The following is a 25,859-nucleotide window of genomic DNA, read 5'->3' as shown; positions in this document are numbered from 1 at the left end:
GGGCTGAGCTGACGAGGGTGCAGTGTGACACCTCCGGCCTGTGGAGCCCTGCTTCCGGGTTTACGCAACCCGCAGACACCCTCTTGCATCCTCCAAAAACTGCTGTGTTGTAAGTCTTACTATCGAGGGTGCCGGGAAAGCTACAGGCAGGGTGCACATTTTCATCTGAATCAGTCCTGCGCTATCCCACTGGGGGAGCTACACCGAGCCCAAGTCTTGCCTAGAGAAGTATTAATATGCAAGACCCAGGGCGCAGGAGTAGGCTGGCTTTACTGCTGCATTTTTAATATTCATATTCGCACATTCATTCTCTCCCTCTCTCTCACCCCACCCCCATCACCTTCTGATTCCAAACAGGGCAACTGAAATTTCCTGCTGGAGAGCTCCGTGTAAATATAGATAAACAGTGGCTTCCAGGTGCTGTGTTCTTAAAGTGACATTCATACCCACCACGCTCCAGGGGAAACCATTTCAGCCTCTGAGTTGAGGAAATAGAGAGAGTGTGTGTGCCTCTGTGTGGGAGAGCATGACGTGACACTTTTGAGGTTTATTTAAATTGTTAAAGATCTCGAGGTTACGAGAATTGGACTGCGAAGCAGCTTCCCTCCTCGCCTCCCCCAGGCACGGAATCTACAATTTTCTCAGTGCCACTGTCAGATCAATTGGCAAGTAGACTAAAAGGATAATATTCCCTTAACGGTGCGTTCGCAGGAAGCCCTAGCAACTGCATTAGCAGCAGCGCGAGCCAGGCGAAGCGCGGGGAGAGTGACAGATGATTTCCCCCCATCCATCAAGCCGCCTCGAAATGTCACAATATTTACACCTCTTCCTCGGGGAATTAGAACCCAGAGAACAGCAGACGGAAAGAAAGTCAAATCCCGACCCTTTGCGTCTCGCCCGGGGAAAGCGGGCCTTGCACCTTTAAATTCTGCCCCTCCGCCCTCCCCGCCCCCTTCCTAGGATTTTGCAATGAATCTCCCCGTTCCGCGTTCAGCCCTGCGGATCCGTATTTAAAACAGCGCCATCTGGGAAGGTGGGTGGCGGCGGTGCTGCGGGCGCCTTGGAGTTCCTTTGCAGCACGCTCGGAATTGCATCAGACTCATCAGAAATCCCCCCGCCCGGCGCCCCGCCTCGCCGTGGTCGCGCGTGGATCCCACGGAGGCTGGGCCGGACCTGGGCCATCTGCGCCCCGGCGCCGCGGCTGCTCCGTCACCGGCCCTGTGCGCTCTTTGTGTGCCGAGCAGCCTATCACAGCCCGCCGATCCCAGACCTGGGCTTTTATTATTATTATTGTTGTTGTTATTTTCCCTTTCTACATCTCCAAGCTCTCCGGGCGTATCCGCGCGTATCTCATTTCCACCTGCGCACACTCGGGGGATCTTTCTCAGCCTGCGCTCGCACCCTCCTCTCCAGTCTGGAGTTTCGGAAATGGGTTTTCCCTTCCTTGCTCGCTCCCCAATCCCCACCCACCCCGAGCCCCGGCCTTTCCCTGGAGCCAGGCTGAGCCAGGAAGAAGTCCAGATCCACCCATCCCCCGGGCTCCGCAGCCGGAACAAAGGGCCCCAACAGGGTGGGGTGCGTCTGTGGGAGCGCGCGGCGGTGAGTGGCCCCCGCCCAGGGGCGCGCAGATCCCAAGGCGCGCGAGGCTGAGGCAGGAGGACGCGCCCAGCGCTCTCCGGCCGCTCGGGGTCTTCCGGGCGGGAGCGCGGGCGCGGGCGCGGATGGGGGCGGTGGAGGGCCGGCTGTGAGTACCTCGGTCTCCCCGCCGCGCCCCGCGTCTGCACCGCGGCCCCCGCGCCCTGCGCCCTGCGCGCCTGGCCGCGCAAGGCTCGGGGCTGCTCCTCCGCCCCCGGCCGCCCGTCCCCGCCCGCCCGGGCCCGCTGCCTGGCTCTCGGTCCGGAAAGGACCTTCCGCTCCCGAGCCGAGGCCCCCATTTCCCTGGTTACCCCGACTGACTCGGACCTGGGCTCAGGGCGGTGTCGGCGGCTCCCCTGTCCCTGGAGAAAGCCGGAGCCCTCCAAGCCAGCGCCCAAAACGCGGGAGGAGGGAGGGCAGGGAGGAAGCAAGAAAAGAAGGAAAGAGAACCCAGAAAGACATCCAGCGAGGGACGAGAAGACGCGAGAAGAGGACGCGGGAGGGAAGGAGGCAGGAGGAGGGGGCGGGGTGCAGAGGGGGCGGGAGCAGAGAATGAATCCTGCTCACTAGAGGAGCCCAAATTACCTTGATTCATTTTTTGTTGGAGACACAGCTTCACCTCCTTCCCTCTCCCCAACCTCCACCCCCCCCCTCCTCACTGCACACCGCCTCCGCCGCCTGACCCTAAATGGTACCAAGTCAGGTTTGAGGAAATGGAACATTGTGCAAAAGCTTCATAATTAACCATGAAGCTACTGTACGCGCACCCCCCCCCCCGACACACACCAGCAAAAAGAACGGGGAAGAGCGAGGGGAAGGGGAGAGAAAGAGAAACCGTCCACCCGAACCAGACATTTGCAGGTCCAAGTTCACTCAACTCGTGACATCCGCAGGAAGGCGGAGGGTCCTCCCTGCTTTGCCCGGGGTTCTCACCTACTAGGGCCATGGAAACTGGCCAGATACCAAGAAAGAACCCCCTCGCACCCTCTCCCTCGACTTCCTCCCCTCCACCTTACGTCTCTTCCCGAAAACCCAGTAACCAGAAAGCCCAGGAATTGGGAATGCAGGGGTCTCCGCCCCGGTGCTTACCTTCTGTGCGGCTTACACCACCCCGGTGGCTAGATCCTGGAGATAAACACTTGCATTGCCCAAAGTTAACCCAGTATACCAACCCGGAGCTTGCAAGAGTCTATTCCAGCCTACACCGCTAGGAAGCCAACTTCAGCGAGCTCAATGAGGGGCACCAAACTGGGGCTCCGCTCCAAAACCTGACTCCCAGCCCCGCGCTCAGTGTGAGCCAAACCTCGGAAAAGACGCTTTTTAAAGGGCGACACGGGGTTGGCTTGACAGCCGGCAGCTGACTACCTGGGTCCACTACCTCGGACAGATCCGGTGGCGCTGTCCAAGGTTCTGAATGGACCCCGCTAGCCCGGATCGTACGCCAGGCGCAGCAGGAGAAAAAGGGTACCCAATCTCTCATTAAGTGATACTTGAGATCGCTCTACACGGTTTCTTCCACTTCCTTACGTGTTGTCACGTGTGGGTGGCTTTGCCAAAGCCACCCTGTTTCTAGTGGATCACATGTTGACGAGACCCTTTTCCGAGGATTACCCGTATCATTACCAGGGCTGTGCACTTGTGACTTATTTCTCTCTCCACCCCACCCCCATCCTCACCGAGCTCCCAGCCCCTGCGCCACCCTTACCCCAGCCTCCTCCGGCAGCATGATTGTTGTAACATGGAAATTAACCCCCTCGCGGATGTCAATTACATGCCCACATAGAAATCACAGAACAGGCTCCGGCACCACACACGTAAAGGCAGCGGGTGAGCCAGTACACTGGCCCCGGCCTCCGGGCAGCACTCGAACGTCTCCACACACCCCCTCCAGTCCCAAGTTTGTTCCACGCATTTCCACCTCGCTGTGGTGAATCTCAAAGGATTCTGATTAAAGTTGCACTGTGTCAAAAACCCGGCCGCCTTGGCCTGGGTGGCCGCCTCTGCTCCTTGGCGTGAGAAGCGCTGGGCTGAGCCGCGATCTGCCCCGTTGTTAAGCAACATGTCAAGATTTCTCAATTAGGATGCAGGCTTTCCTGCTACTCACCATGGTGTCTTGGCTGTCCTGGAGACGCAAGTGTCTTAAGATCTCGTCTCCCCGACAGATGCTGGAAGGTAATGTGTGTCGCTTGAAGTCATCATGTGAGAACTTCGGCTTTGCTCAGTGATCGCCCACCACTTCTATGACTTATGAATCTAATAAACCGTGGCAATATCCGCAAGCTTAAACTCTCAACCACCTTGGCGACTACAGAAGACAAAGCATCGAGGTGGAAAAACCTATAGGTTTACGCAAACGTCCTCGCGGCGCGAGAGAGGCACGGTTTCCCGTGAGTTCTTACGTGATTCTAATGAATGAGCCGGTTTCCCAGGGCCTGCCCAGTGCCCGGCTACGGAGCGGGCTTCCCGATGCTGCGTGCTCGCCGCCCAGAAAGTTCCCAGACGAAGCGAGGATTTGCAGGGGACCCCCCTCCCCTTAAAAATAACCCAGGCTGCGCACCGCTCCCGGCCCCCTCGATCGGTTCACACCTGGGGCTCTGGCCAAGGTGGGCTCTGCCGCAGAGCTGCCCCCGTCGCCAGGTAAGATCCCTTCTCCTTGCCAGGCTAGGGCGGGAGGACCGCGGGGGAACTTGTTGCTCTCCAGCGCCAGCAGGCTACGGCTTTAATAAGAATTCCAGAAAAGCGCAGCGGGGAGGGGGCGCCGCCGGGGGTGGCCGCGCGGCGACCGTGCGCGCTGTTTGCGTGACCGGCGCTGTGACTCCCTGGGTAAAAAGGAAACTTCTTAGAAAAGTTCGCGCCCCTCCCCCTCCCCACTGTGACTAAGGGTCTCCAGCAGCTGAGGTCGTGATGATCCGGTGGGGGCAGGTGACGGGACTGGGTGACTTGTCCTTGGGCCCTGCGGGCTGCGCGTTTGCGCGCAGCAGCCACCGGGCAACTTTTCCTTTTCCTCCCGGGCCCGGATGACTGGGCGACAGGCTGTGGGGCGACCCACTAGTTGCCCGCAGGAGCTGTGCACGCTCCTGTTGAATGAAGTTGTGACTGCTTTGGCTCTAATGCGCTGTGGCTTCTCCCGGGCGCCTTGCAGAGGCGCGCGGGGTTCCGGCGCGCGGGAGGGAATTGCGGCTCCTGCGGGCTGAGTACTGCTTTCCCGCAGCCGCTGTCGTATCCTAAGGAGCTCCCCTGTCCCTGCTGTAGGGTGCGGGGTGCGCGCCCCCGCTAGCGCCCGCTGGCCGAGGCAGGAGGGCCTCACCCGCCCGCTCGCGCTTCCCACCGGCGGCTGCGCAAGCTGGGGAGTGGAGAGGGAGGTCACGTGTTGATGGAAACTAAGTTGGGAAGGAAAGGCTGAACTTCAGAAGAAGTTTAAAAAAGAAAGCACCACGAAATACCCCCTCATTGCCACCGGGGTGCAAAATACAGGGGCGAGCTAGAGGGTGGGGGAGGGGCACACCCTCCCGAGACCCGGGGAAGGGGCCTGGCTGGCGCGGGCGACCCCGCCGGGCGTGGCGAGGAGCCAGCCGGAGGTAGCTTTCCTCAGACGGACGCGCCCCTGCCGGCCGAACCTGCGGTTCTGGACCTCCCGCGGCTCCGAGGAGCGCTGGGCGGGAGTCCTCACTCTTCGGGTTTCGCCGCCTTGGCACCGCCACCGCCACCGCCACCGCTCTTGCTCTCCACCTGGAGCTGCACTGGAGCGAAAGGCCCCGGCGGCGTCGCAGGCCCTGGCCGCAGCAGGCGCTATTGACCGCGAGGCTAAGGCAGAGCGGTGCTGCAGAAGATGGTGGAGGGCGCAGAGCTTCCGCCCAGCCAGGTCTTTCCAGCTCCCGGTTTCTCTCTGTTCCCCTCACAGGTGCCCTGTGCGATTGCCATTCGTACCAAAGCCGGAAGTCAAAGATAGGATGCTTTAGAAGCAACACAGCACTAGCATTCAGTGGCTGCTTCAAGGTCCGGCTCTAACCCCTCCCCCTCCATAGGGCCTCTTTGGGGACTAGTCAGCTTTATTCCCTAAGTCTGCATATGGGCCTCGGTTCCATGGTGTCTCCACTGGAACTAGATTATTAACGTTAGGCGCAAGTCCAAGGTTAAGTTTATGGATAGCTTCATAGATTTGCTCCCAAAGCCAGTCTAGCTTTTCCTTGGCTCCAGCCAAGGCACATAAATACAAAGGCTTCCTGGACCTCACAGTTCTAGACTCGACAGGCTCTGGGAGAGCTGAGGTGGGTCATTGCAAAAGAATGACAGATACACAGGGTCACCAAGGCAACAGTTTCCTCCGATGAAAAGGGCTGTTCATATTGTCCACAAACAGCCACTTCTGTCCGTCCATGAGTTAGCCAGCAGATGTTGCCCTAAGACTGGGACTGCTGGCACAAGCCATCCTCAGATGTCTTGGGGTGTAGGTTCTGTGGGGAGAGCTGATTTCCTGAGAATGCAATGCATAACGCCATTAGTCAATTCCCTTGCCTGCTGACAAATTCTGTGAGTCTAGGGCAGGCTGAAGTCTTGAATTGGCTCAGGCAGGTGATCACTAGAGCAGCGTGCTTATTCCCTATCGTCACCCGTGTGATGTGTTTCTCCGACTTTGTCATCGGAGTGTCGTCTATAGAGGGGCAATCAGTCACTCCTCAGATCTTTGTTCTGGAATTAATATCATGTTTTATTTTTAGGAGGGTACTTCAGTATTCAGAACAGGAACGGCTCATAGATGGGTGTTATTTAAATAGCACAGGACCAGACTGAAAATATTCCCCCAGGAACACTTCCGACCATTGCCCTTGTTTCTAAGCGGCACTGCCCAAACTCTCAACTTATGGGCCAGGAGGAGGGGTAGAGGGTGTTCTACTGATAACATTTACAACAGCGAGTTGAGAGAAGGGAAAAGAAATGTCAACCAATGCACATGTGTGTCTCCTCCTGAATTCTGAGTTACTGGAAGGAAGGGAAAGTCTCTTAATATCATCAGCTTTTATTTCCATCCACTCACTCAACATATCTCCTTTTTTTCTTCCTGTTCACAAAAATCGGGTGCCTAAAATAAGCAAATGACTGCCATAGTCACAATATGGAGAGCCCTTGTTCTTGAGATCATCTTATTTTTTTCTGCACAGACCTGATCAACTACTGTGTGAATATCACACACCTCTAGGTTCATCTGACCCTGTTCATTTTTAGCAAAACCAAGAACATTCCCAATTGGATGGTAAATAATTCTTGTGCTGTGTAAATCACTGTCTAACAACGTAGCCAAACTTAAGGCACAATGTACCAGCACAACTTAGAGAGGAGGATGTTTGCTTCATGTGAAAGTCACCTATGGCTTTGTACCAAAGCCACAGCCACAGAACTTATCAGTTTTCTGCAGCTTTAAGAGGCTGGGTACCAGTAGGGAAAAGGACTTATCAGGACAGGAGCCAGGAGAAAATCGTCAGGTGCAAAGCCTCTCAGGATTAGTGGGAGAGGGGTAACAACACAGGAGTCTCAGCAATGGGAGAGGATTTCTTTCCTTAGGGAACCGAGAACTGCTTAGCGTTTCCCTTGAAACTAAGTCTACCCTCCTGGTTTCCAATCAGGAATTTTGCATGTCACTTTTTAAAGGGTGGCTTGGGAGCACCTTCCTCCGTGTCAAGGTAGCCATGGACCAGTGAACACTCCTCCCCAACCTGTTCTTACGGTAGTTAATGTCCATGTCTCCCTCCCACCTTGTGTTGGAGTAGTTATTGTCTTCTTTCTCCCCTCCTCCTTTTCCTTCTTCCTCTTCAGTACCTATTCTAGGGCAAGCGAATTGTTAAGGGCTAGTGACCACACATGAATGGTTCTTTGGAGCATCCCGGAATTGCAGAGATAAATGCTAGGATAATTATTGCCAAGGCAAAAATAGTGCCCTTCCCCCACCCTGGACCTCCCTTCCCCGCGGTCATTACCTCAAGATCACCTGTTACAATCAGCACAGAAGTGGCTTGGGATGGGGCCAAATTACTGTCATCAGGGACATCTGAAAAACAGGTAAGAGAAAAATTTCTGTCTGTGATACAAGAAGCGATTCTGACCAGGTAGGAAGAAAGATTGGCTCTCTTAGTCACTTCCTGATCTCTGATCCTTCTCCACAGGCGATGGGAGGAGAGGCAAAGAATCACGATGCACAATTTGGAAAGCTTTCTGAACATAAGAATAGGCAATGATTGCCAAGAACCTGGTGTTGAGCTCATATTTAAAAAGAACTCAAGGAATCTTCCATCTACCAAACCTAGTTTAGTTAAAAAGGAACTGATACAAGCATCGAAAAGAAGCAGGTGGGAGAAAGGCTTGGGACACACAATTTAGTTTGCGAGAACTTCTGTGCATTCCTGGGCTGAGGAACCGAGAAAAACATCTGACTGTGGCTTAACTCAGTTTCAGAAAACCAGATAGCCCACAATGAGGCTGAAGAAGACCACATGCGATACTGAGGAAGAATTTCTCCTACGCCACCTTCCAGCCAGAATGTGAATGAGAGGAAGAAAGGCAGGCAAGAAAGGGAGAAGTGACACTGTTAATATAAAAGTAAGTAGGAGACTGAGACAGGTTAAGAATCCATCAGGCCAAGGCTTGAAAAATGTGTTTCATGGAGGATCGAGTTAGGAACCGGACAAAAGCGGAGATCAGATCTTCAGGGAGTCTCCAACCTCAGACTCACAGAAAGGCAAGTGAAAACCAGTGAGAGGGCCAGAAATTCACTGGTGCACTGGAGTCCAGCAGGTTATGCTTGGGACCTGGCCTGTCTAGGACATCTGGTGGGAGACTCACAGTGCTCAACTGTCCTTGTCATTTAATGTGCACATGGATCTCTAGGTCACTTGGTAAAAAGCAGATGCAGAGTGCGGGGTAGGAAGCTAGGAAGCAAGATCTGGTATTTTCAACAGCTTCCCAGGTGGAGGGGATGTACTATATCCGCACAGCCAAGAGAAGCCCGCTATGCTTTCATCTGTTTGGTGGTTTTATGGACAAGTCTCTAATTTCTTTAGTAAACAAATGAATACAACAACAAGGAAAAGACTTGTTCACTTAGTCCTAATGTTATACAAACTCCTAACTCTAACCAGCTCCTGAACCTATTAATTCTAGAGCACAGTGAACATCAGCCTCTAATTATCAATAACTTGGCTATCATTTGATTCTTTGTCCCTTGGAATGTTTTGGAATGGGAGAAAAAAAGAATCAGCTTGGGATATGCCGAACATAAAGCCAGAGGAAGTAGAGAAAATTATTCTAGTCATGTAAGGAGGCTTGGTTAGGTCATATTATGAGTCCTGAGCTCATTCTGGGTTTCTTGCTATAAATAGGATATTTTGGAACCAGAGAAGGCACAGCAGAAGGCAACCAGAATGACAGAGGGATTTGGGGAATTTGCTTCTGCTGAAAGGTTAGAGAAACTAGGTCTGCTTTCTTTTGTAAGGAGAGAAGAGATGGTACCTCGCTGAGGTGATATCATCCCAAAACTAGTGGAAGTAATCGGATGCGACAAGGGAGCCTTCTGGAGACAAGAGTCCAAGGGTGCTGGCAGGGAACGAAGACCAGAGCAGGGGTGGCAGCTTTGCTAAAGGCCTTCGGTGAGTGGTGCTCCTCCTGGCAAAGTGCCACTGCTTGAGGAAGGAGCAGAAAGCAGAGGATTGAGACCAGGAAATCAGTGAGAGGTGGCAAAGGAGGAGGTGGCTCTTCCTTCATTGAGAACGCTTTCAGGAGGCCGTTAGTAACCCTCCAGGAGCCCTGAGTTCGCAGCATCTGGTGAGCCCTGCATATGCGCCAGGCCCGAGGGCCCTGCTCCTGTAACACAACACATCACATTTCTGCCACCACTTCCTGTCAAAAGGCATGGTTTTTCCAATGAAAAAATCAACTTAGCAAAGAAATGTAAATAGTTACAATATGCAAGCTCTTTCTCTAAGTTACTCTCCCCTTTGCAGCAGTCCTGGGAAACATCCTCTGTTTCAGCTGGCCGTTATTTTGCCCGTGTGGCCTGAGCATTTGCATTGGATTTGTGAAGTTCAGAGCAACAGGACTGGCAGAGCATCTGCATCATTTCACAGCAAGAGGATATGCAGCCTGGAGAGCTGCTTATCATTCCGTTTTGTCTACCTGGTATTGAGGTACCTGAGATTTTCAGTAACTTTGGAAATTCTCCAGTGATCGCTCGGGAAAGTGTCAGTTAAACCGTGTGTGAGTTCAGGACTCAAATCCTCTGTCAAGACTTGGTGTCAGCTCTGCATCTTTCCGGTAAGAGAACTTTGAGGATAGTACTCCCACTTAGCTGCTTCTGGTGGCCTCAGGCTCCCATGAGTGGCCCATAACTCAGGGAGCAGCTCCCTCCAGCACCCCCAGAGGGGTGTGTGAGAATCTCACAGGTGTGCTATTGCTCTAGTGCTCCCCTTCTGCACGGCAGGGATTACACCATCCTACTTGTAACTCTGCCTCCTCTGCTTCTGCCCACATGTTGACTTGAGAAATCAGGAGGAAGGACTATTCCAGGAGGAAAAGCTCACCTCTGGCAGTGCCCAAGGTAATGTCTTAGCTAGTTACTGCTGCGTAACAAATCGCTCCAAAACTCAGTAGCTTCAATAAAAGTAAACATTAAAGAATAAGCATTCATTAGGCCCAGGTTTTTGAGGCCTGCAAACTCTGAGTGAGTGTAGCTTAGCAGTTCTGGCTCAGAAGAGAAGGATTGTCCTTTTATGATGTGGAGGTTAGGGTTAAGCCAGCTCGAAGTCCTCTGCTGACTCAACCAGCTTTTGGCAAGCCTGGAAAAGAAGCATGTGGGTTTGGGGTGCAGGTAGGAATTTACTACAAGTGTCAGTGAGAGATGGAAGAGCCTCACAGTTAGAAAAATGAGTGGACATGAGATATATTTTGAAGATATATCAAAAGGCCTTGGTGATTGATTGGTTTGTGAAGGATGAGGAAGAGGGAGTGACCAAGTGCATGTCTGAGGAAGTTTCATGCATGATAAGATGGAAGAGAAATCAGATTTATGGTGTAGGTGAGGGACTTGAGGGATGAAGTCTAGTGTTCTTAAATCCCTCCGCTGTACCGGGACGCAGGTTTAAAGAATAGCTACCATCTACTGGGCAGTGCAGATACTATACCTAGGCACATTACTTATTTCTTCTATTCGGTCCTCTTACCGATGGGACTGTTATAAGTTAGGCATGGAGGGGCTGACTAACTTTCCCAGGGTGGCACAGCTTGTAAGTGGTACAGTAATAACCAAAACTCAAGATTTTCATATTCCAGAGTCTGTGCTTTTGAATACTAGAGGATGTTTACCTTTCTTGCTTACCCGCTTCCTTAACACATACTCTGTTGGTTTTCATTGCGTTAGAGTATTCAGACAAGCCAGTTTCACTTAATGACATGGCCTCCTCCTCTCCCCGCACTGTGAAGCTGAGTATCGTTTTATTAGGTGAACTGGAATGAAACTGCTTTCTTTATCTCTGGAAAGACTTATTTGTTGAACTCAGACAATATGGAGACCTAAACTGGGCAGCAAGCAGAGCCTGGAGAACAGTGAACACCCCTGTCCTGCATTCCCAGGAGGCCTAAACTGTTTCGGGAACCAGTCCTTCCCCCCTCCATCCAAGAGGAGGCCCAGACACAAAGGAAGCCTGTTCCTTTCAGAGGTGTGGGTTATTCTTGAAACCCAAGAGCAACAAATCAAAGATGGGGTACACCCCGCAAATTAGGGGGCACTAATGTGATGACTCAGAGTCCCAGAATGGGACTGAGTTTGCAAATTACTGTGGAGATGTTCCCAAAATCTTGACAGATCTATGTTAAGGCAGAAACAAGGACATCATATTCTTCAATATTACTGTGATTCAGAGTCTAAATATTGACCTAAACATTAGAAATGTGAGCTAAGAAACGGGAAAAGGAATGAGCAGGCCAGGGAACTGGGGTTGTCAAGAGGCCCCTGAACCTGGTGGCTTTAGTGAAGACAGTGGTGAAAGACAGAGATTTCAGAAGGAAAAGGAAATCTCTAGCTCGCCTCCTTCAAGGACCTGCATCTCATTACCAAGGCCTCCTGCACTGGAAGGAACCTTGGCTGGCACCGGAGAGAGAGTTCTCATTTCAATTCCTCAAGGGTTGGCTTGTCTGACCTTGGTGACCATGTTCTCTCTCTGGGCCTCAGTGTCTCTGCTTCCATACAGATGCTCAGTTGGACATTTATCATGCTCCGATGTCAATTTTTGTGAGATTTCCCTCTGCAGGGTCAGTACTAGAATGGGCTTGTGTCCACTCTAATGCTATTATCAAGAAGTGGGGTCCACATGCGTCTGCTCCAAATCCAAGTGTCTCTGTAAGTATGATCACCAACAGAATACATGCAAGTGTTACCATGGCTGTCTTTGGGCCTTAGGGAACTTCTGGGCTGTCTTTTGGGCCTTTGGGCCTTAGGGAACTTTTAGGGTCCTCTCCTTTCCTCATGGAGCACTTGCTTGTTCTTGGAGCACTGGTGCAGTCTGTAAGAAGTCCAGTTATCTCTCAGCCATGGGAAGCTACATACAGGGGAGGAGGAGGAATCAGTGGAGCTGGCCCTGTGGTTTGCCCTGCTGAGATCGCCACCTGGGAGTAAAGCTATCATGGACCCTGCAGACCAGACTAGCCACCAGTTAATGCTACTTTGAGCAAAAGAATCATCTACACAAGACTGCCTGAATCCCGATCCCACGAAAGCATCAGGTAGAATATGGTTGTAGATATCAGCCACTAACTTCTGGAGTACTTGCTACAGTGATGCAATGAACATTTGTAAATGGTTTCCTGGATGCTGGGGCTATACCAATTTGATATAGGTACGTTTTTGCCAGGTCTTGTTTGGTGCCCCATGAGGCTGTAAAGTGCAGTTCTGAAGGGATTGGGTTTGGGACTGAGATTTGGATTCTGGTGAGTTCTGTGATTAACTACTCACCTGTTTTATTTCAGACAATTTAGTTGATATTTGAGCCTCCTTGTCCTCATCAGTGAAGCTACACCTGCTGTGTGAGTTTTGTGAGCACTCAGTGTGGTCATCAGGAATCACAGTATAAGGCAGGCAGTGGACAGAAGTTACCAGTTCTGCAGCAGTGTTGCTACAGCTGCTGGCTGTGGAAAGGAGTCAAGGACCCCTCCTACGGCTGCCAAGGGGTTGGAAGAATTGTTCTTTCAAATAGCAGCTCTTGGACTGTAGCAGGGCCAACATCTCCATTGGCTTCTTTACACCGTGGCATTTTGGTCTGAGGATTTAGAATACTCACATTTCCAGTTACACTTGGCAAGATCAGTCCATGCAAAGACACTGCAAACTGGAAGCAGCATATAGAAGTGGAAAGAATGTAATGAATTTTAGAATTAGGTCTGGGTGTAAATGGCCCAAGGTAAAAAATAAAACACGGTATGGACCAGGGGTTAAAGTGCATTTTTGGCACATTGACAGAGACCCAAGAAGAAAAGGGCTTCATTTCCAAGGCCCTGGCAGTTTGGTGTGATTTCTCTTCCCAAATAAATATTGGCTTTTGGACTCAACGTTATATGGATAACTGTGTTTTAAAGATAGTCCCCTCAATTGTAAGTACCCTCACCATGCCTACTCTGCCCTTGCTCCAAAGCCAAAACTCAAGAGAACCCCAAAAATGAATTTGAAGGAAGATCAAAATGAAGGTTTGGGTCTGAGAAACGGCAGCACAGGGAGACCTAGATTAGGATGGGAAGCCCAAGGGGAAGTGATGGTGAGGGTTCAGAAGCCCAGGAAGCAGACTTCACCCCAAGGTCTCTTCCAGATTCCTTTAAGGAAGGGATTCCTCCCTTTTGGCAGATCCCCTGGCCCTGCCATGGTCTCTGCTACAGTGTGAATCTGGATTCTCTTCAAATCCAGGTGTCAAAGTCTTGGACCTCACCTTGGTGCTTTTGGGAGGCAATGGAACCTTTATTAGTGAGGTCCAGTGAGAGGACTTGGGGTCACTGGAAATGTAGTTGTCAGAGAATTGTTGGACCTTGGTCTCTTCCTCTTTCTCTTCTACTTCCCAGCCATGAATCAAGTAGATTTGCATTGCCACATATGCCTGCCATGATGTGTGGCCACAGGTGACAGAAATCCATGGACTGAACCCTTGGAAACCATGTACCACAACATACTCTTCTGCTTGTAAGTGATCTCAGGTATTTGTCGTAGTGAGAGAAGACTGGCTGACACACTGACCACCTTCAGATAGGATTCCTGTATCTACAGCAGTCCCTCTAGCTAGAGTAACAGCTCTTCAGAAGCAGAAACCAAGCCTCTATCTTGGTTGACTTCTGACCCACAACAGGAGCTAGTACTTGGTGTATTAAGTTGAATCAAGGAACTTGTGGGCCAAGAATACAAAAGGGAAAACAAAGAACAGAGTTTCCAGCTCATTTGTTTGTTGTGTGATATTTTCTAGGTCTCAGTTTCCTTCCTTGAAATGAAAGTTAGTTCTCTTCGTCTCTGGGAAGCAAACTCTGAACCTAAAAGAGGAGAGCTAATTAAAAAGGGGTCATTAACAAGGCTTGTGGCATTGTCGAACACCAGCCTGACCACGTTCCAGCAGGGATAACTGCATTCTGACAACTTCGAGTTCCCCGCACACCTCAACTGGATATGGTAAGCTTTGCTTCCTGTCCCAAATGATTCTGAAAGACTGTCCATGGCTGTTAAACAGAGGTGTCACCCCCTTTGTAAGCCATTGTGATTTTTCTTTTAATGGGCTATGTACTTTTGCTGAGGTTTAATCATAATTTTGACTCCTGAAGACAGCAGAAGATTTCAGGTGCTTCCCCTGGAAAGAAGGCTGCTCGGGCACAGCCCGTGGGAGCTCTTCTAGAACCTTATGGTTTGCCTTCCAGTCTAAAAGCAGCCACTCTGCATGAAAGAAACACTCTGTGGAAGAGAGTGATTGCTGCGTTTGAGGGAGGAGCAGGAAATGAGATCAGAATCGGAACTCCCCTCCTACAGAGGCACAGCCTTGGTTGTGGAGACGGCTGGGGGCCACATGTCAGAGCACAGATTCCAGAAGCTCATTCCTTTGAGACTCAAACATTCCCAAAGAGACCCAATGTGCCCTTCCATCTAATAAAGCAAGGGGATACTCGGGAATTACTGATGTGATCATGAGTACATTTCTTTATTCCTGCCTTTCTCATGGAATGCTGTAACTGAAGAGCTACTGTACTGTATCTTGGCCTCTTATTCAATTCCTGCAAGAACCTTCTGTAAAATCATTTGTTTAATATTAAGGAGGTAATTTAACCCATTTTATGAGACTTTATTTTATTAGAAGCAGCTATAATAGCTCTGCATCTCATCATCTTTCTCTGGTTACAATAATAATATCCTTATCCTCATAGCGATGAAATTTCCTCCACGCCTTTGATGTCTGTGTTAATTGCTATCTATTGTAATATTTAGAGTCAGAACTAGAATGAGTTCCTTCTTTCATCTGTAGCTCTTAAAAAAGTCAAGTTGTAAACACAATGATACCGAATCAAGCCCAAGTTTGAGGCCCGTGATAATCATAGTTAGCAGCTCAGCGACTCCACCATTATAAAGAGATGGCTTGTCCCTTCCATCACCCAGCATTTACTGAGCACTTCCCAAGGTTCAGGATGGGTGATAAAAACTTTGCTGCGTGAATGTGGCCCCCTTACCTTCGCCTCCTTTACACCGCAGGTGTATATCTTGGGAAAATCTACTAACGCCTTCATAAATTTCATCTGCAGTTAAGAAGAGCAGAGTTGGAGCACAGAGGAGGACCAGAGGGGTGTTGGCCACAAATGGTAAAGCAAGGGCCTTCTAGGGCGACTTCTGCATTATTTTTAAAAAATCTCTTCTCCGAAAATTCCCCAAATTTCACTTAGAATTTTAGAGGGTTTAGATTCACAGGAGTCTTTCCTTCCGTGCCACCTAGTACTGTAGCATGGTATTTGGGCAAAATTGAGCAGCTATTTAATTTGCTATGTGGAGCATGCAGTGTGCTGTTTCGTAGGCTGCTTGTGTGCCTATTGACCCAGCTTCAGAAACTTATGCATCTCTCAGCTGCATGGCCCAAGACACGGACTTCCTGTTAGAAGGCCAGGTATCTCTATAACCTATAACCTGACGTTCACCGATGCTTTCCTACATGCACGACTTTAACCAGGAGGGTGGAATGGAAATGCCCACAGGTGGCCATTACCTGAGGGCAGGAACAGCAAGTGCAGTCTTAAACACACAGGGGCCCTCAGGCGGGCCAGGGCAAACCTCAACTCTGTTGCCATGAGTTGATAAGGGAGGGATGGGTGTGCAGGCATGTGGGGACACTTGAGTCCCTCCAAGAACAAGGAAGGAATCTGACAACCCATGGACGGAGAGACTTCTTCCAGCTAGATGCTCAACAAAGGTGTTGGTTGAGTGATAGAAGTATCAGATATGTATAAAGAAGCCACTAGGTTTATTGCAAATAGTTGTGGGAGTCACCATCAGTCACTTTAATTAAACTCAGCGACATGCATGTGTCCCCACCTTGAGCCACACTCTCCTGCTAACTTGATGACACCCACTCTGTTGCTCTGAGGATGCCACAGGCAGCACAGCCGGAAAGGATGGGAGCAGATCACTCCCTCCTGCCCCCACGTCAGACATTGCCAATCCATCGTGATGCTTTCTGTATGAACCTAGACACAGTGTCAGTGTCTTTTAAAACTCATTGCTCTGGACAGCACTTCTCAATCAGTCCAAGTTGGGGCAAGCAATAAAATCCATTTGGTACCCTAACTCTAGGGGAGGGAGAGATATAGACACAAATACCTGTGCTATCAGGAAGACCATTATCATCAATAAAAGTCAACATTCCTTAAGCACTCCATAAATGCCGAATAAAGTTCCCAATATATATTGTAGTAGTAGTGGTCTATAGGTGAAAAACTATTTGAAGAAATCCCACTGAGACTTCCTTTTGAAAGAGAATGGTTCTGAAAGCAAATCATCATCCTCTGATTGATCTGTTTGATGAGATCAACCATGTATTGAATTTTCTTTGTGTAATGTACACCTAAGAAGGAAAAGTAAAGGTCACTATTAATTGTTGTCACTGAAGGATGAGATGAGACAGAACAAGAAGAAAGGAGTGGTTTTTCAAGGGAAACCAATTCAAGATAGAGAAACAAAATCAAAGCATCCAATGGGAGTGAGTGGAAAAAATATTGAAACTAAAATTCTACTGAGATCTTTTCTTCCCTCTGTGTGATATGGAAAAAAATCCATTCCCTTTTATTTCTCTAATGGAATGAAATACCTGATGGTTGTTAGATCAGCTTTCTGGAAAAAAATCCCCACCAAATCCTTAATGTGTTAATAAAGCATGGAAGAATATTTCTAAAATGAGGCATAAGCATATATTCCTTTAAAAGGCCCCCAAATAACTTTGAGCTTGACTTCATTCATTCTTGTGAGGCAGTTCTGGCCTTGAAACAATTTTGAACTCATGGTTGCTCCTCTGCCATGTGCCATGTAATAGTAATTACCATGACTTAGCTGCTTTCGGAGAGCCAGGGATGGTGGAGAGAGTTCAATACATCCTAACAGTTGATCATCATGTGAGAAATCTACTGGGTAGATACTGTTATTATTCTCATCCTACAGAGGCTGACACCGAGGCACACAAGCCAAGGAACCTGCTCCAACTCTTGTCTAGAGTCTAGAGTTGGGATGAGAATTTTTGTAGTCTGGTCCCAGTACAGGCTTGAGCTGGTTCTGCTCCACTCCTCAATGGGAAACTGAGGCCCAGAGTAGAAACTCTGAATTTGGCTCTACTTGAAGCATTACTTTGGGGTCCATGTGACTTTCTAATTGCATGAGTTCTTTTAAAATTATTTGTTAGTGAGCAACACAAGGGTGACCAAGATTTTTTTCCTCCAGAACTCCTAATCCCATTCATTCGTTTTCAATCAAAAACAATCCCTGAGATTCTTACTATTGGTTTTCTCTTTCTGGCTACCCCTCCACCTCTGTTGGTGGATTAATTTTCACTCCCCAGATCCTTTCCCAGTCTCAGTTCTTGGCATTTTTCTCTACTCAAAGATCATTTTCCAATTCAGCTATTAAGTCTGACAACTTAAATACTGTTTATATAATACTGGCAGCGAGCTTTACACTTCTGTCTCAGCACTTTCCCCTTAGCAGTGGGTGTATCTGGCAGCCTACCTGCTAGGCTTCGGTGTCTGGTCCCTGCTGCTCTCCGGTGTACAGAAGGCCATTTTTCCGTTCTTCCATTTCTGCTTCCCCAGGAAACCATTGTGAGCCTACTTAGTAAATCCTTTATCAATAGATTGTATTAAGTATGTTTATCTAGTGAGCCCTAACTGATAACTTTTGTTTTGGTTTGGTTAGAAAACGTACCTTAGGACTCTCATGTGTTTAGAAGGTAATTGGATCGTGGGGTCACAAAAATTAATACAAAAAGAGTTAGAATCCTAGCAGGCAGTAAGAAAAGTGGCCCTATGATAGAGTAAAATTCCCAGAATGGAGTCTGCAGAGTGTACACCCACAATGATCTTATAAACATACCTGCCAGGTGTCCTTTGGCTACCAAAGACCTCTGCAAAGCCTGGTCAGGCAGGCCATGGGCTCCAGGGCTCATGGACCCTGCATGGACACTATGTAAACACTGTGTGGACTCAGCCTTAAAAATACGTAGTTTCCTGCAGGGTGGAGATCATTTTGCTTATACAGTGGCCTAAACGCCTATCTAAGCCCTTTAAAAAGAACCCTAGACAAAGAGCCTTCTCAGGATCCCACTCAGGACATCCTCCTGGCTGGCAGGGCTCTGTTTCCTGGCCTTCCCACCCCTTGCTTTCTGACCTTTTAAATAAATTAAATAATCTTTTAAATAAATTTACTCACACTCCGCATCTTCTGCATGTGGCCTTGTTTTTCATCGCCATGGGTCACAGTCCTGGCCTTCTGGAATCCGTGTGGGCCCTGTACTCCTCTGAGGAGTCACACATGGGGGAGTTCATGTGTCGTGGGAGGTGGGGCCTGGTTGGCACTGAGCCACCAGGTGCGTGACCGGAAGGCCGGGTTCTCTCTTCAGTCCCGTGGCTCTCTGCTTCTTACCCGCTGTGGTGGAGCACTCTTTCCTCTGCCATCCGGTTTCCACCACTGTGGGGTGAAACCAGAAGTCAAAACAAGCCTCTGCTCCAAGTTACAGATGCCAGGCACTGTGTCTGAGGAAAATGGCTAGGATGCCTTTCATGGGCATTTTGACTTTAGGACAGAGCAAGCAGTCACATGGTGAATGAGGGAGATGAGGACACACAGCCATATTTTCCTAAGCTTGGCCTTGGTTTCGATGGCATTGCACATCATCGATCACCACAGTTTTGATCACACCTCATGAGGACATTCACCACAGTGGGCTTTCAGACCTGCTGCAGAGCATGGTGGGAATGGCAGGGGCGGTGTGTTTGGGGGGAGAGAGCACGGAGGGGGATTCATGTCAGTGTGTCTTTTACCTTGTAATAAATTATTTTCATCTAAACATTCACTGTAGATTTTGATGACCGTGTCACTCAAGGAGCAGAAGACAATGCATCTGCTTACATGGGGGGCACACGGAGGCACAAGGCAGGTCTCTGCAGTGGTGTCTTTGGGTAAAGGACTCACGGTTTGTTCAGTTAACTTCAGTCATCTCTCGCTCTTCCTCCTAACTCTGTCCTCCTAATCAGCCACTCTTCTTGGCCCTGAACTTTTAATACGGCATAGAAAAAGAAAATACAACTTGGTCACTTGTTTTTACGGATTTTTTCTGTGTTCCACGTAGATCACAGTTGTGGAGATCTGGAAGCCAGGTCCTTTTCTTCCCTCCCCCCTTCCACACTAACGATCTTCTTCAAGGCAAAGGGTGACTCCTCCCAGGTGGTGCGGCTAGGCCAAGGCTCCTGGAGTCTGTGGGTGGGGAGGTATCCAGGTGAGAGAGAGCTGGCATGGAAGGGTGGAAGACCCTTCGACCAGTTCATCCGCTGGTTGAGATGCCCTTGTCCAAACTTGCTGCCAGGCACTTTTTTAGTTATCTTATTCATTTTCATGACAGCAGCGTGGAAAAGATTTTTTTTCTGATTTAATAAATGAGGTAAAGGAGACCCAAGGAAGTCAAGAAACTATGGGATCATGACAGCCGAGTGGCAGGATTGCCATTCAAACCAATGCCCCCTGATTTCCAAGTCCGTTTGCTTGGAACACCCATCCCATGACCTCCCTTCCTGGCTCTGAGAGGCGTTAGGTCCCTGCCCTGCCAGTATTTCTCCATTTCTAAACTGGGTCAAGGGGCAGGTGCTTGTAAGACGCTTTCATTAGGCATAGGTTCCTCTGGGCTTAGGCCTGAGTTGTATCCTAAGGGTGCAAAGTAGCGAAAATGTTAAGAGGCCTGGTTTCTTTTTGCTCTCTGCGCCAGCACACAGGTAATAATTTTCTCCTTTTCTGCTGGAGGCGTCTCCTCTAGGAGCCCTAGGAATCTACAGGCACCCGGCCTGAATCCAGCGCTGCTCTTCCTCTTCCTCAGAAAGTTGTGCAGGCACAGATAATTGTCTCCCTTCAGTCTGCTCAGAACTCTCTCCGTTTTCACTAAGGCCTCCTCTAGTGAACCTGATGCTCCATCTTCCTGGGGTGGCTCCTCTGGCCCAGTGCCAGCCCCACAGGGAAACAAGAAGCCTTCCTTCCCAGGATAAGAGGGTTTTCATTCTCTGCTGTGCTCGCTTCAGAGATAAAGATTTTTGGCAGGTTTTCAAGGATGTTGCAGATGCACGATCTACTATGGCACTTTCCCCCATTTGCTTTTATGACATTTCTTCCATTCCCCATTGTTCCTGCTAACTTTTGTTGATGACAAAAGATACCCTCCATTTACATTTGAAAAAGGGTTGGGTCTGGTGTTACAAAGGCAGAACAATACCCACAGAAGCTCAGCTGGGGTCCCACTTTCCCAATTGAATAGTCGTTTCATATTTTAATAAAATGAAGACCTCTTTTAGTACCCGCTGCTGGATCTGTGAAGTCTATGATGCGCCTTCTAAATTCATTTCCACATTTAAATTCTAATATTTTCCCTTTCACCCAGGAGCAGCTTAATACACTGCAGGGAACACTTTCCCTTGATGATGAAAACAATATTTTTAAGGTAAGTGGGGCTTTTCATTTAAATATAACCAGGGGACTCATTAAGGAATATGTTCAATGTCCCCATATCTGAGTTCTTACTTCTAAATACTACTATGTATGCCTAAGTTTAAAACATTGCTCTTTGATAATTTCTGGAGTGCAAGGAAGGGAAGCAAACCCTTTGTGTAAGTTTAATGAAAACTCAGTTAGTGACATCTACATCTGACTCCTACATGATCACACATGGTGACATTACCTTGGTGAGTTTAGGTGGTCCGTGACCTGCCTTCCAGGGTGATAGTCTCTGAAACCGGATTTGTCATGACTCACAGAGAAGTCCTGTTCTCTTGGAGACAGATTTATACTAAGTAGTCATGTTGAGTCATGTTATAGGCCAGTGTCAGTTTATCAACTCACAACAAGAAATGCAATTACTATTTGTCCTGGAACACATAGCATTCTCTATGCAAAAACTTCATGTAAAACTAAATCACAACCAGAAGACTCTAAGGTAATTCCAGAAGCTGGAGTAAGGGGATTAAGGAGGCGCCCTCCCACAACGACAGCTGTCCATGCTGGTGATGTGTCTGTGATCCTTAGGGATTCAGTTCATGCTTGGCTACCTCCAGGGCAGCAGCAGCATGGTGAAAAGGCAGAGGGAAGCTGCTCACCCTATGGCAGCCAGGAAAGCAAGAGAGAAGGAAGGAGCAGTGGACAAGAATACTCCTGACTGATCATGCTCCCAGTGATATGCCCCTTCTGATCAAGCCCCACCTCCAAATGTATAAGACATTTGGGGGCCAATTTAGATCTAAACCATAACATTCTGCCTGCAAAAAGCACCTGTTTGTCTCATTATGCAAAATGCATTTAGACCAGCTCTAAGAGTGCTAAAGTCTTACCAGTTCCAGCACTGCTGAAAAATCCAAGTCCAAGGTGTCCTCTGAAGCTCAAGGCAAACTATTAGCTGTGAGTCCCTGTAAAAATCAAAAAGAAAGTGAAGCACGGTTGATGTACAATGGCACAAGGTAAACACTTCCATTCCAAAAGGGAAGAATATGTAAATAGAAATAAGACCAAAACAAGATTGAGCCCCAGTAGGGCAAACATTAATTAGGCTAGCTGGATATCTAGCACCAAAGACAGGTTATAGTAACTTGTGAGTTCCGAAGTTGTAGGCAGAATCACAACTACAGTATAGCCAGTTGCAGCCCATATGAGACGTCTCTTGGGTTGGCTGCATTTACTGTTCATGGCTTTTATCAGCAGATAATCCATGTTCCTGGCACCTACAACTTCCTGGGGCCTCCACTCTGTCTTTGGCTTCACTCTCACAGTGTCACACACTGCTCTCTGAAGGGTACATTGTCTGAACTTCCAGGTCTTCTTCTGAAATCTGGGTGTAAACTTCCTTGATCCCACAACTCTTGCATTTCACATGTCTGTAAAACCAGCATGTGTGGATAACATCAAAGTTTGCTAACACCTTGAGCAGTAGGCAGGCTGTCTAGGATCATAACTGTAAGTAGCCTCTGAGTACTTGGAAAGGAGTCCTGGGGACCCATTTCCCTAGGAAGTCCTTTTTAAGCAAAGCAATTTTAGACTCTCTTTTCAAGTAAAAGATTTACAGTTTTGCACCCTTAAACCTGAAAAGGGTGGGGTCTTGCTGATTATATAGATGTTCCCAAGTCATCTTTTTTATTCCTGTAAAAGTGCTTGATTTCTTTTCAATGCAAATGCCTTCAGCAAACATACTATCCTTGGCCTAATTTCTCAGGTGCTCCTTCCCTGATGAAGCTATGAACTTTGAAAATCACTCAGCTCTGCCATTTGTTTCTGATTCTCACTGTAGGTCTATCTAAGAGTATCTAGCAGTACCCATGCCACACCCACTGTCTTGAAATTTATTTGATCACATTATTAGTCTACTGCCTTTGATCTTGGTCTCCCACAGTCTCAGAGCATGGAAAAAATATAGACAAGTTTTCTGCTAAAGTGTAACATATGTGGCTTCTAGTCCAACCAATGGAGTTCTTGTTCCAAAATGAAACAACCAGAGCCTGGCCTTAACTATTCATGTTCATACCAGCATTCTGAGCTGCAGAGTTCTGAAAAGTATCACACATCAAGCACTGCTCATGACATTTGAGGGCCTCTCTGGTTGGCATTTCCAAACCTTTCCAAACTCTGTCTAACAGCAAATTTCAAAGCCCTTGAAACCACAAAGTGGTAAGGTATGGTCACAACAATACCCAACTCCTGGTACCATTATCTGTATTAGCACCCTCACTAGTACAAGATAACCAGTACTTACAACTTAAGAGACAAGAGGCCTGCTTTGTTACAGGATTCAGTTCATGGATGGCAGAAATGTGATGGTGGAAAGGCATAGCAGAGGAAAACTGTTCAATTCACAGCAGCCAGGAAGTGGAGAGAAGGAAGAAGCCACAAATGAGAACCTACCTTTCCAATTCATACCCTCCATGACCTGCCCCCTTTCATGAGCTTCACCCCCTCCAAACATAAGACGTTTGGAGAGCATTTTAAGCCTAAACCATAACATATACCCTCTGTCCAACAAATAGCACAGTCTTATTTACTTTTGTGAATTTAGGACTAAAAGTAGAGGTTGTTGTGAGGATTAAGTTAGTCGGTACCTGCAGACTTCCTCAAGGAGTACTTAGCACATAGGAAGTGCACATGAGCATTAGTGATGCTATTACTTTTATGATTATTATTAGCACAGGGCCTTATACCAAGCCAACCAGTATGGGTCAAAGGCATGAAAGCAGGAAGGAGAAAGGAAAGCACACTTTTCTTCTTCCTGTGGTATTGAACATCCTAGAAACAAGCATCCCTGAACTTGAACTCTGTTTCTCATCTCCCTTTGTTATGGTGACCACTTATTTTCTTATGGGGAGTCATCTCTGTGCATGGGCTTCAGAGGGCACTCAACTTATTCTCTCAGCTTCACAGTGTGTACACACTCCTAATTCGATCGTTCATATTTCCTACTTCTGGTCCATTGTGACATGGTGCTTGGAGGACTGGCCCATGACCCGTGCTGGTCCAAGAACAGTCAGATTTAGGAGTTTTCTTAGCACTCTTGGAAAATCATGTAGTATTTGCGTTACTGATTTCTTCAGATAAAAGACTGCAGCTGCTGGTGCCCATCTTTGCTGCTAATGAGGAAGAATCTGCAAAGCGGAGCTGAAGCTAGAAGCAGATACTGAACACCTCCTGATCCCTCCTTCAGCTGGGCTTGAATCCAGATCTGCTCCTGGACCCCTAAAAAATGTGGTCTGGGAAACCCTGGGGATCCCTCTACCTCTGAGGCAACTGGAAATTAAACTATTTTTATCAAAATAAGATTGTATTGTCTTTTGCAGTTATTCTCTCAGGAGGATGCAATGAAATTTCAGGGGCTAAATTGTGTCTGACAGTGCATGGATGGACTGTAGAAGAGATACGGAAATCTAACTATCTTCTATTAACTAGACATTAAAGAGGTTTATTAAAGTATAAAATAATAGTATTTTGACTTTCTTTGGACTATATATTTTTAAAGTAAAAATATGCTATTATATAAACATAGAATTGGCTTACAGTTATTATTTAAAAGTGAATACATAAATATTTTAGAATGACTCTCAGTATTAATTTCTAGTCCAATAAATATCAAGTGGTAGAATCCATGTAAATAAAGGCTCTTTGGGGGTGTCATCAATTCTTTAACATCTAAGGGGATTCTGGAGGCAAAATATTTGTGAATCTCTGAGTAAACGCTATAAACACTTCTTTTTTTAGTTAATATGTTTGGTCATTTTTAAATGAAAGAGGTTTGATGTTCTGTGCCATTTCATATGAGAAAAGTATGGTGTTAAGATGTTGGAGGAATCTTTTTAATGTGGGACAGGGAACTGAAAAAGTTTCCCTCTTTGGTATACTTCGAGCACTGAACGTTTCCAAATGTCTGAGTGCTAAAGCCTTAGTCACCAGAGCAGTCGTACAGTAGTTGATGGAATTGCAGGAGGCAGGGACAGCCAGTGGAAGGGTCCTTAGGTCCCTGGAGGTGGGTCCTCCACCATTCTGTGGCTCTCTCAGTCCCCCTGCTTCTTGTCACATCCTGGCTTAGTGAAGCTGTGACAACTCACTGAGACATGTACTTCTTCCATGCTGTCTACCAGGTTCACCAGAAACCAAAGCCAAGATTGACATCTTGGACTAAAGCTGTCAAAGCTGTGCACTAAATAAGCCTGTTTTGCTTAATAAGTAGCCCGTCTCAGGTATTTCCCTGTAGCATCATGAAGCTAATACATGTCTTTCACAACTTAAAAATGAGGGAACAAGGAGAATGTTTGAGGGTGTGGCAGTGTGACCCGTATGCAGGAAAGGGCCCCTCAGTCTCCTTCGGGGGTACTGGTGGCATGTCCCTTGGGGAAACCCTTGGGGTTACTGGCTATGATTTTTGGGTCAGCAAGACAAGTAACTTGTAGGTTAAAAACAAAAGCTCTTTGGTTTTTCTAATCAACCAAGGCAAAAATTTTGTAGCCTGAGTTCTTACAATAACTTTTTTTGGTTTATCCTTTTCATCAAAATTGTTCTTGGTTTCAGCCTTTACATGTCACGAAGCTGCTTTGAAAATGAACTGAGGCTTCCGCTGAGTGCAGACCTCGTACTTGGGTGGGACTAACCTGCCTGACGTGAGCTGGCTTTGGAAAAAGGCCTGGAGCAAACGCTGGGCCTAACTTACTTTTTTTCTCTCTTGAGTTGCCAACAGGGCAAGCTTGCAGCCTTCAAGGGGGAGTCCCTCCAGAAATCTTCAAGCAGAATGTTGGAATGACGTATTTTAATGGCTGACAGAGGGGACAGTCTCTTTGAAGAAGTGACAGTTGAGCTGAATGTTGTCACGGAAGGTGAAGTCAAAGAAAGTTACTGGTAGGTTGAAAAGTAAATGCAAGAGGCCCTAACCTGAAAACAGTTGACCAACTTGGAGCCCAGAGAGAAAGCCAGG

At 48.0% G+C, this 25,859-nt stretch overlaps 1 protein-coding gene and 2 long non-coding RNA genes across 10 annotated transcripts in view; 2 read left to right on the top strand and 1 right to left on the bottom strand.

Moving 5' to 3' along the window:
• Bdnf (brain derived neurotrophic factor) overlaps positions 1–4,353 on the bottom strand; it is a 48,688-nt gene extending 44,335 nt beyond the window's left edge. The window contains exon 1 of one of the 7 annotated variants that reach the window (XM_023562964.2): positions 4,222–4,353. Coding sequence is in view for 2 of the 7 variants with exons in the window: in XM_063256758.1 (XP_063112828.1) it covers positions 3,014–3,115 (102 nt within the window). In the remaining 5 variants the exon portion in view is untranslated. Of the gene's footprint in view, positions 1–1,962; positions 2,114–2,724; positions 2,971–3,000; positions 3,171–3,739; positions 4,169–4,221 lie in introns of those variants that run through there. The other 6 variants (XM_013147262.3, XM_063256758.1, XM_023562963.2 and 3 more) reach the window with 6 other exon arrangements.
• Positions 1,009–15,059, top strand: LOC134477727 (uncharacterized). 2 transcript variants are annotated; one of them, XR_010049896.1, is made up of 4 exons: positions 1,024–1,599; positions 3,798–4,272; positions 7,794–10,219; positions 11,039–15,059. It is a non-coding gene; the product is annotated as an uncharacterized LOC134477727 (long non-coding RNA). The 2 variants fall into 2 exon arrangements; XR_010049895.1 differs by having other exon boundaries at positions 1,009–1,599; positions 7,794–15,059.
• A 5,531-nt stretch (positions 15,060–20,590) lies between these two features.
• Positions 20,591–24,214, top strand: LOC134477589 (uncharacterized). Its single transcript, XR_010049597.1, has 2 exons — positions 20,591–20,864; positions 23,992–24,214. It is a non-coding gene; the product is annotated as an uncharacterized LOC134477589 (long non-coding RNA).
• Positions 24,215–25,859: the final 1,645 nt, after the last annotated feature.

The sequence above is a fragment of the Cavia porcellus genome, unplaced genomic scaffold (genome assembly GCF_034190915.1).
Source record: "Cavia porcellus strain 051 isolate PalLab524CR breed Dunkin Hartley unplaced genomic scaffold, mCavPor4.1 scaffold_9, whole genome shotgun sequence".
Classification (NCBI taxonomy): domain Eukaryota; kingdom Metazoa; phylum Chordata; class Mammalia; order Rodentia; family Caviidae; genus Cavia; species Cavia porcellus.
This window is presented reverse-complemented; position numbering and strand designations above follow the sequence as displayed.